The sequence below is a fragment of the Ipomoea nil genome, unplaced genomic scaffold (genome assembly GCF_001879475.1).
Source record: "Ipomoea nil cultivar Tokyo-kokei standard unplaced genomic scaffold, Asagao_1.1 scaffold2283, whole genome shotgun sequence".
NCBI classification, from domain to species: domain Eukaryota; kingdom Viridiplantae; phylum Streptophyta; class Magnoliopsida; order Solanales; family Convolvulaceae; genus Ipomoea; species Ipomoea nil.
In genome coordinates this window covers 1,539,471-1,550,170 of record NW_017618711.1, presented here as the reverse complement: position 1 = coordinate 1,550,170, position 10,700 = coordinate 1,539,471, and the positions used below count along the sequence as shown (strand labels likewise).

Here is a 10,700-nt window from a genome sequence, read left to right as displayed (position 1 = left end):
ATATGTTATGTTTCTTTTTTCTCCTATTATATTATACATTTTTGTGTGTTATTACATAAGACACGGTTCACACAATAAGGAAATATGTGTGGATGGTATATTTTAAGGGAATTTGGATAATTTGATTTGATTTCACTAAATCGACTAAAAATAATTATTTTCGGGGACTAAATCGATGAATAAGCGATTAAGGGACTACATTGACAGTTCGCTAATAATTGAGGGGCCAAATCCTTCATTAACTCTATATTGTATTCCATTTAATCATGAAAATGTAAAACTAGTAGATAATTATTATGAGTAATGTTAGATACTTCTATTATTATTTTTCTCCTCCAATCCATCCCTCATGATATGACATTAGTGCCCGCATGAGCAATTCAGTTGGTCATAGGGGTGAAGTTTGGGAAGAATGACCAGGGGTCGAGTCTCACTAGCCACAGTGTGGGAGCAACTTCTCAAAGTGAGGTGGGCTGCGCACTCCTTGTGCGCATTAAGTAAAGGTCGTCTACCCTCTGTGCTCCGTTGGGCTGGGGTTGGGGATTCAACCTTTTAGGAGGAATGATATGATCATATGACATTAGTTAATTGGTCGTTATATCGTGCACCTAAGGCGCACAATGCATTGTGTGGCCTAATTTTTGTTTTGTTTTGTATGTACAGAATTGTATAGTAGAATACACATAAACTCTTAACGTAATACACATAAATACACAAAAATAAAACTATAACGGAATTGGACGGACGGAACAGTATCTATCGCGTCAACTCCTTCAACTTATAGGAACGACGTCGTTTTGGGTAGGGGGGCATGATATAATTTGCCATATTTTGCAGTTTCTACTGTATTTCACATCTTATATTTTTTAAAATTGTCATTTTCTGTTGTGTGCGTCCCATTTCTTGTTTTCTGGCTAAATAATAAAACATGATATTCACAGCAATTATTTATTTATTTACTTTCCAAATTTGGGCTAGCTTCTCTTGAGCATATGATCATAGTTTTAGTTTTCGGGTTGTCTTGTTTAGTGTGAAAAGAGAGGTACATACATTGTATTGTGATTTCCATCATTTGAAGTTATTATACCATGGAAGGTGGACCCTATTTCTTTATTATTTTGTTACTTTTTAAATTATATATATATATATATATATATATATATATATATATTTTAATGTAGGGTCCAGGGCTTGAATTCTATCTAGGACCAACAAAAAAAAATATAAATTTTACATTATTGTGGACATAGTGTATAAGTATTTGAGAACTTATAAATCAATTGAACATATCCTACGATTTGTCAATCTCCTTGACCCATCTCTGAAATAAGAGCGGTAAAAGGCCCTTGAGTTTGGATTCAAACTTATGAATCATAGTTTTCATTGACATATTAAAATCACATATATTAATTAAACCATCAAATATGTCATTAATTGGTAGCAACAAGTTTATGCCGGGAATATGCTCACCCACACGGTCCAAACAAGGATGCAAACATCTTATTATAACCCCCCAAAAAAATAAAAAATAAAAATTGGCATATAAGATTACGTACATGATTACACAAACGTATATAAACATCCTATATATAATAAAGCCATATGGTCTTGTGAAAATTAAATGGTGATAATCAACATTTAATTTTTACAAGACCATAATAATATTGTCCTTTATATAATAAAGCTATATGGTTTGGGAAATAATTAATATTACAATTAATGCCACAACATCCTTTATTATTAAAAAAAAAAAGCACAACATTTAAAAAATAAAATAGTTATATATTATATAATCATATAAAAAATATACTTTTGAAAAATAAAATAGCTATATATTATATAATCATATAAAAAATGTGTTCAATTAGAGTTTAAATTTACACATACAAAATTTGAAATTTGCTTTCCAAATGTAATTATCTTAGTTATTATTTGTACTGTGAAAATTATAATATAAATGAAATACAATTAAGAATAAATCAATGTAATTATGTAAATTATCTCTATAAGTTTATTTGAATATGTACATAATTATAGATTATATTAACCATACAAAGATATAATTTTAATTTTAATTGTAATTTTGTATTCTATAAAAATAATAAATACTTGACCAATGGAAGCTCAAAAATATTATTATATTAAATAATTTAAAATATTTTAGTTTTTCTATTTTTTATTTATATTTATAATAACATAATTTTTTTCGTGCATAGCGCGGGTGAATTACTAGTAATAGTATATATGCAATTAAGGTCATCACCCGCTTTACCAATTTGAATCCGTTAGCCAATAGCCATTGAGCATTTGAGCCACCTCTTAAATCTTATTGCGCTCACACATTTATTGTTTTTATAATCTAGATTAGATAAAAGCAGCAAATAAGTCTTTAAACTTTATAAGAGAAGTCAACAATTTTAAATTTTTTAAAAGTTTCAATTAAACTCATCAATATGTTATTTTGGTGCATCAGAGTCTGCAAATCGATTAGTGACATGTAATATAGCAATTTATTAGGGTTCTGGCGAGATCCTGATAACGTTTTGACTACTCAACCCGATAACCCGTTTTCCATGGTTTTGCCTTTTTTTTTTTTTTTTTTTGCTCCACTTTGTATAACTTGTTCAATTTATTACCAAACACCTTTCTACAATCAACTAATATTATCAACTAGTTATACCTTCTAATTAACCCAATCAACTAACAGCTATTAGCTAACAATCATTTACCAAACAGGGCCTTAACGTAAATTATAATACAAATTAAATACCTAGTTTTTTTTATTATCGAAATATATTTACTCCAATTATTATTATCATCACAATCAACTTGTGTTATTTGACCAAGTAATGTACAGTAGTTACCCACTATTCACTAAATGTCAGAAATATCACTATCTTCATGTCTGTAACCAATGAATTATGGATCCAATTAACGTCTTTAATTACTCTTTAGCACCCTTGTTAACGTTATCCAACTCATCTTCCTTGGCATTATACATACTTACATTGACCACACACCACTACCGAGTCGAATCATCAATCGATCTCATCCATCAACCACTCTGCGGTTGTGTATTTTTTCTTTTAGTTACTACCAACTTCACTACTGATTTTGTAAAAAATTTAATTAATTAACATTGTCTTCAATTTTCAAAAAAAAAAAACATTGTCTTCAATTTACGAGAAAGTCTACAACCGCTACTCGAAAGTGTGCTTTGCGTGAAGTTCGTTTTGTGACCATAATCGATAAAAGATCACAAGGAACTAAACCAACATAAATTGCCTATAGCAAACTAAGGTCAATAAACAATTTTCACAAGAAGTCAAATTTGAAATCTAGTTGATTATCAAAATTAACATTGTCCTTTATTCAATATGATGAGTAGTTGTCAATTTTAAATGGAAAAAGTGTCAAATTGACCCCCTAAGTCGAGTGGATAGTGCAATTGGGTCTCTTAAGTGAAAAAAACTACATTCAAGTCCCCTAAATCGATAAAATTGTTCAATTAAGTCTAATTTGACTTGTTTATGAGGTTAAATCGATGTGTTGTTGACGCATGTCATTTTTATTTTATTTTTTAAAACAAAATATTTTTTATTTATTAAAAATTAGAAATAATTATTTATTATAAATAAATAAATAAATAAAAAGTGAACAGCCACCGGCTGTCCGGGCTGTCTTCTTCACGGACAGCCGTGGTTGTCTGGCATGACGGCCACGGCCGTCTAAAGAAGATAGGGGTGTTAGTGAACAAAGCTTTCGGTAAATTGTACGTGTTCGTTAAGTGTTCGTTTATTAAGGTAAACAAACATAAATGAACAAGTTTTATAGTCCGTTTAATAAACGAACAGAGTCTGAATATTTGTATGCTCGTTTGCTAAGAACTCGTGAATGCGTTCTTTAGTGTTTGTTTAATAATAATGTTATTGAACATGCTAGTTTATTGCTTGTTTAAAACTGTTCATGAACAAGCTCATTTAAGTGCATTTTATTTTATTTTATTTTTTAGAATTTTAAGATACTACTTTAGTTTAGCCTAAATTTTTAGTTTTTATGTTTTTTGTTTGGTTATTGTTTGTGAACATAGACTATTTCTAGTTCATGAACATGTACTAATGTGTTCGTTTGTTTAGTGTTCGTGAATGTATTCGCTAATGTTAACTAACACATTCGCAAACGTTAACGAACAGTACCGAACGCTTAACAAATGAACATGACCATGATATTCAAAAATCATAACAGACAAACACAAACACTCTAAAAATGAATTTAAGTAATAGAATTATGCTCTATCCACTCAGCGGCCTTTTCTGAAACATTACACCTATGCATATATCCACTTTAGAATCCTTTAGTTTGGTTTGAGCCTCATATATTATGAGTGTGGTCGTTGGAGGCTTAGAGCTTTTTTCGATGCCTCGACCCAAATATTGAATGACTGGCTAGGATCTAAATTATTATTTATAGTAAAAACTTAAAATTGATCAAAGTTCACTTATCTAGGCTCGTTAGATCAATAAAATGAACTTGTAAAACGTAGGCCAACAATTTAGCCATGATTGGCTCTGATTATTTGACTTGAACACAGGTAAATTTCTTGATATGCCTAAGTGACAAAATAATAATAATTATTATTAGTATTATTTAAAAGAAGAAAAAAAAGATTGATGATTTTAATAAGGCAAAGCATCGTTGCTGCGATGTTTCGCTCAAGGAAACAGACAAGGGGAGAGACGAAGCAAAGAAGAAGATTATTGAGGAAATGGTTGCTCCGCCCCAGTCCCCAGTCCCCAGTCCCCACCATTATTTTAAACCATTAATCAATATGTATAACCCCACCACCAAACAATTAATTAAACCCAAATGACGTTCAAACTAATATGCAACTAAAAGTCTTTAGTATTAAACTTGTTAAAAAACAAAAACTTTTAATTTTAATCTTTCCTCTGGCCTAGCCTTCAAGAAATACCAAGTTTTGGAAGTCAAAGCCACACACCAACCATGTTTGTTGCAGAACTTTGTAAACCTCTTACCTGAGATGCCCTTTTGTCCCCAGACACTCTCTGTTCTTCTTCCCCAGATCAAACATTCTTCACTATAATTAATGAACCTGTACTTCAATGTTTTGTGCATAAACTGAAACTCATATCTTAGTATAGTCTGATTCTGGCTTTGATGACCTGATGGAGCAACACTCTTTCATGTTGAGAGGATGATGGATTGCTGGAATTCGAGGACGGCCAACCGCTATATCCTCTTCTGCATCATCCTCTTCATTCAATCAACGTTTGCACAAGAAGGTATGTATACAAACAGGAAAAATATTCGTTAGATTAGTCATCAGAACTTTTAGAATATAACCCAAGATCTCTGCAGGATATGATGAAATGAAAAATATAAAGAGACTTGTATTTTTGTCATCTTTTTTCGTGTATCCAGAACGGTTAAAGCCTGTTACATTGATATTTCTAGCAGGGTTCATAAGCATACAGTGCCGAGATATAATTGAGCCCAGAAAGGCTCGGTTTTTCAGCTCGGATCTAGTCCTAAAAACAGCAGTTATCCATCCAGAAAGGTTGGAGTTTGTGCACGAAGACCTTGATACTGGGCACTACAACTATGTGCTCCACCTCCATCTCTTTGAGCTTAATGATTCTGTTCAAGCTGGACAAAGGGTGATTGATATATATATCAATAATGAAATGAGGCAACGAGTTGATATCTTGGCTAGCAATTCACGCTACCAAGTGGTCGTTCTGAACTTCACGGCAAACAGGTTTCTTAATCTTACTTTAGCCAAGGCCTCAAATGTCTCACAATTAGGACCGATTTGTACTGCCTACGAGATTTTCCAAGCCCTTCCCTGGACTAAAGAAACAGCTCCAGAAGAAGCTCTTCTCCCTACTTCCAGATATTTCCACAGAAAAATTCATTACAGCAGAAAGTTATTGATGAGCAGTATTAAGGAGTCTAATCTCACCACAGCGTAAGAATTCATACCTTCTCTTTAGAAGAAGTTTAAAAGGTTTCTCATTAAGATGAATGTTTCAAGAAACACCTCTAATTATTTCTTTTCATTTCTATATTTCAGTAAGACGATGAGTAATGGTAACAGATCTTCAAAACCAACCAGTGTGATTGTGATAGCTGGAGCGGTAGGTGGATCTGTCCTATCAATCGCTGCAATAATTATCGTTGTCGTTTATTTCTGCAAACGGAGAGCAAGGGTGTTAAGGTCATACAGTATGAAAAGGCACTCAATGACCAGGAGTAAGCATTCATTTCTCTATTTTCAGTAACACTGCTCATATTAGGGAGGCAGCAATGCAGCATACTAACCAAAGTTCGTTATTATTCAGATGCAATTTTTTCGATGCCATGCACCGATACTTCCCCATCAAAGTCTACACCCCAGTATTTCACATTAGCATATATAATGTCAGCTACCCAGAATTACATGACATTGATAGGAGAAGGGGGATTCGGATCTGTCTATCGTGGCACTTTACCTGACGGTGAAGAGGTGGCTGTGAAGGTCCGATCAGCCACTTCGACTCAAGGAACAAGAGAATTCGACGCTGAGGTAATGACTAGTGCTAGAAGACTACGAATAGGAAACAAGTTTCCATATGCCTTACCTACCTAAATCCCTAAGACTGCCGAATCTATAGAGATTCCAAATAGTATATCTATATTCCATAACACTTGCCAATTACTGTAACTCTTCTTTCTGATATATTTTACAGCTGAACCTTCTCTCAGCTATTCGACACGAAAACCTGGTTCCACTACTTGGCTACTGCTGTGAGAATGACCAGCAAATACTCGTCTACCCATTTATGTCCAACGGCTCCCTACAAGATCGATTATATGGTAGGCATTTCACATTTTTCCCAATCTCTTTGAAAGCAACAATGGGCTAGCTACCCTCATTTACTTTGTTTTCTTTCCTCATTTCCATCAGGAGAAGCCTCGAAACGAAAAATTCTTGACTGGCCAACCAGACTTTCCATTGCTCTAGGCGCTGCACGAGGCAAGTAAAATGAGGCTCTATTAGTTATTACTGCACCCCAGAACTCATAATACAAAGAAGAAAGCATGAAATATTTCACACTTTTTTGTATCATAGTATTCTAAGATGAGGTTGTTTTATTTAGGATTGTTGTACCTGCATACATTCGCGGAGCGTTGTGTGATACATAGGGACGTGAAGTCAAGCAACATACTACTGGATCATAGTATGTGTGCAAAGGTTGCCGACTTTGGATTTTCAAAATATGCACCTCAAGAGGGAGATAGTGGAACTTCTCTAGAAGTACGAGGTACAGCTGGTTACTTGGACCCAGAGTAAGTGTCATTAATACTAATCATTATACATGGAATGCATATTTTGAATCAAAACAACCTAAATCCTATAAACAACATAGGTACTACTCAACCCAACACCTATCAACAAAAAGCGATGTGTTCAGCTTCGGAGTAGTTCTGCTCGAAATTGTGAGTGGTCGAGAGCCTCTCAACGTCAAAAGGCCAAGAAATGAGTGGAGCTTGGCTGAATGGGTATGTCATCTTCATAATCTAAAATGGTTTCTAACTTAGCCATAAATGATTCCTAAAACCAATCTAACCATCACCTATCCCAATGCTTACAGGCCAAACTTCAAATAAGGAACTCAACAGTGGAAGAAATCGTAGATCCAGGCATAAAGGGAGGGTACCACGCAGAGGCATTGTGGAGAGTGGTGGAGGCGGCATTGGCATGTATAGAGCCGTACTCTGCGTACCGGCCATGCATGGCAGACATCGTAAGAGAACTCGAGGACGCCTTGATCATAGAAAACAACGCATCAGAGTATATGAAGTCAATAGACAGCTTCGGAGGATCCAACCGTTTCTCTATAGAAAGATCAGGTGTCCTATCAGCAGCACCAAAGTTCCAAACAGATGCATCAAATACCCACTTGAAACCACCCCCTCCACAACCAAGATAAACTCTATTCAAGGGGTAACCAAAGTTCCAAACAGATACATCAACCTAGACTGGTTTACTTCCTTGTGATCCTTAGCCGGCTAGGGTTACAAGGCGGGGTTTACCTACACCCGAAAGGGTTGTGGGGTTTCCCTACATCGCTTGTAATATCAAATTCACGAGGACAAAATTATATTTTAAAAAAAGTTTTGTAATTTAATCAAATTCCTTTACTAGCAGAATGTATCCTAATCCTACTTAACTTTGCTGCAAAAGGATTAATTCTGTGATATACTGATTCCTAAGGTAAATTATAGCATGACCAGAGATCACCCTGCTCCTAGTTCTTTGAATTCACAATCACTTATTTTCTAACTTAAATTTATTCAAGTCAATTTCATGAATTTAACTTTGCAAATTTTATGACCTGCATTTGAGATCGCCGTGCAAGGTGAAGGTGTTTAACCTAAATTTTGAACATTTCCATGTGTTTGAACTTTGAACTAAATATTCATCAAAACTTGTACACAACAATAATTCAATGATGAAGTCTAATTTATAAATAAATAAATAAAGTTGAGAAATTTAAAGAGAAATTATTACGGCTTCAACCGAGAGGCCTCCATCCATTGCGTGTATCTGAAATCTGAGACTCTCAGAGAGCGCTTCAAACAGAGAACTCTTCCTCATAAAAAGCTTCTTACAGATTTTGAAGTTTAAACTAACCCAAAAAATATTTAAGGAAAAATGAAATTATTACAATATGGATTTCATTGTGTGGTTTGTAGAAAAGAAATTACTGTAATTGTAGATTCAATTGCGTGATTGGGTTTAAAATTGTAAAGAATAATAAATATCGAGTCTAAAAGCATAATAAGCATCAATCAAAGTTATATTCATCATTTATGTTCATTTTTTGTCTTATCATTTTATACATTGTTCTTTTAGAGTTGTACTATATAAATTTTTTGGATACAAATACACCTACCGTTATAATTTTCGTTATCTTTTTCATTATTATTACTATGCACGTGCATCTACCATATATTTTTTTTATATTGTTTAATGATAATAATATTTGTAGACATTATATATTGAATTATTATAATAAATAAATTTTATTTTATATAGATTTTAATTAGTAGAAATTTATTAATTATTTTAAAAAATATAAATATTGAACATATGTTTTTGCACATCGTGCATAGAAAAGATTAGTAATAAATGTAAAGATTAATATGTTCCTAAAAATAATGAATAACTAGGATTTTATTATTTATATACTTATGTATTTAAGAAATTTTCATGAAGGTGAAATAGTCCGGCCATATTATTTTTTTCCCAAGCCCCGCATAAAACAAAATATCACCCTTCTGCTTAGAATTTATTTTCCTCACTTTGGAAAACAATCATGTGAGAGAGAAGTGAGGGTCGCTTCAAAGGAGAATTGAATAGGGTTCAATTCTTCACAAATTCTTGCAAAACTAGGAACAGTGACCCATGACCAAAACGGGCACAGTCATGAGAACAGAGCATGGTTGGGATCGGCGGTTCCTGTGTGAGATATGTCGTCGTCTACGCAAACGAGAATAAGTTCAAAGACATCGCATTCTACCGTACACCCAGTAGAGTAAATGTATCTTCATAAGGGAAGGTTCAAAGGGTAACACCTACCTATCCTATGCAGGGATCCACCGTTGAACATAGTTGTTTCCGATTTCAAAATACCCCAAAATCAATTTTTCATTCATGTGGGGATTGTTGAAAAAAAATAACTTATAATGGCATAATAAGTGACTATTTTGTGGTACAATCATTAGTGGGTTCCACTTCCGATTTGGATCGGGTCAAAGTGGAATCAGGTTCTTCAAAGTAACATGAAGAGATTGATATATATTATATGCTTAAAACGGATAATGGGGGAATGAGAAATTAATTATCAAAGTAGACCTATTTGAGTTGGAAAAATGAAGAGAAAAAGTAGTTTTTGTCCCACATTGGTTTGGGAAGTGGGTTTACACCACTATTTATACAAGAGAGCCTTTTTAAGGCTTATTGAATTGTATAGTATAGATGTTCTTTCTTGTTTATTCTTGTCCTCTTACAATAATTCTTTTTCGTAAGATTATTATTGGATTTTTCCAACCTTATTTCCTATAGAACGTACCCTATTAGGGGTATATATGACATGCCACATGATATTATCCTTCTCATAATAATCATTTTTCGTAAGATTATTATTGGATTTTTCCAACCTTATTTCTTATATTCTTATAGGACGTACCCTATTAAGGGTATATATGACACGCCACATGATATTATTACACAATATCATATCGCTTGGAACGTACAAGGAAACCTAGCTACTTCTTGGATGAATGAAATGTAATGTAATTAATGCATGGGAGCTTGGAAGATGAGCGAGTTTAACATATATATTTTAAGCCTGATTATTTGCTATACATTCTGGTGATAAACTACTCAAAAGAAACATATATATATATATATATATATATATATATATATATATATATATATATATATATATATATATATATATATATATATATATATATATATATATATATATATATATATATAATTCCACTGCACGGAGTGAAATGGAATATATAGCTAGTGTTGAGTCATCAGGCCAGGGTGAAGTTGTGCTTTAATTTATTACAGGCAGTATATATTGAATGGAACTATGTGGGCAGCCTACATATAT

The 10,700-nt window shown here is 33.2% G+C and overlaps 1 protein-coding gene across 2 annotated transcripts; it reads left to right on the top strand.

Moving 5' to 3' along the window:
* Window positions 1-4,929: 4,929 nt before the first annotated feature.
* On the top strand, window positions 4,930-8,329 carry LOC109151375 (nodulation receptor kinase-like). 2 transcript variants are annotated; one of them, XM_019299369.1, is made up of 9 exons: window positions 4,930-5,303; window positions 5,476-5,989; window positions 6,095-6,273; window positions 6,363-6,586; window positions 6,750-6,876; window positions 6,968-7,036; window positions 7,161-7,350; window positions 7,431-7,563; window positions 7,656-8,329. In XM_019299369.1, the coding sequence occupies exons 1-9, from the start codon at window positions 5,216-5,218 to the stop codon at window positions 7,992-7,994; spliced, it is 1,863 nt and encodes a 620-aa protein (XP_019154914.1). In that variant the 5' UTR covers window positions 4,930-5,215; the 3' UTR covers window positions 7,995-8,329. The 2 variants fall into 2 exon arrangements, with proteins under 2 accessions (XP_019154914.1, XP_019154915.1); XM_019299370.1 differs by having other exon boundaries at window positions 5,479-5,989; window positions 7,656-7,994.
* The last annotated feature ends 2,371 nt before the right edge of the window (window positions 8,330-10,700 follow it).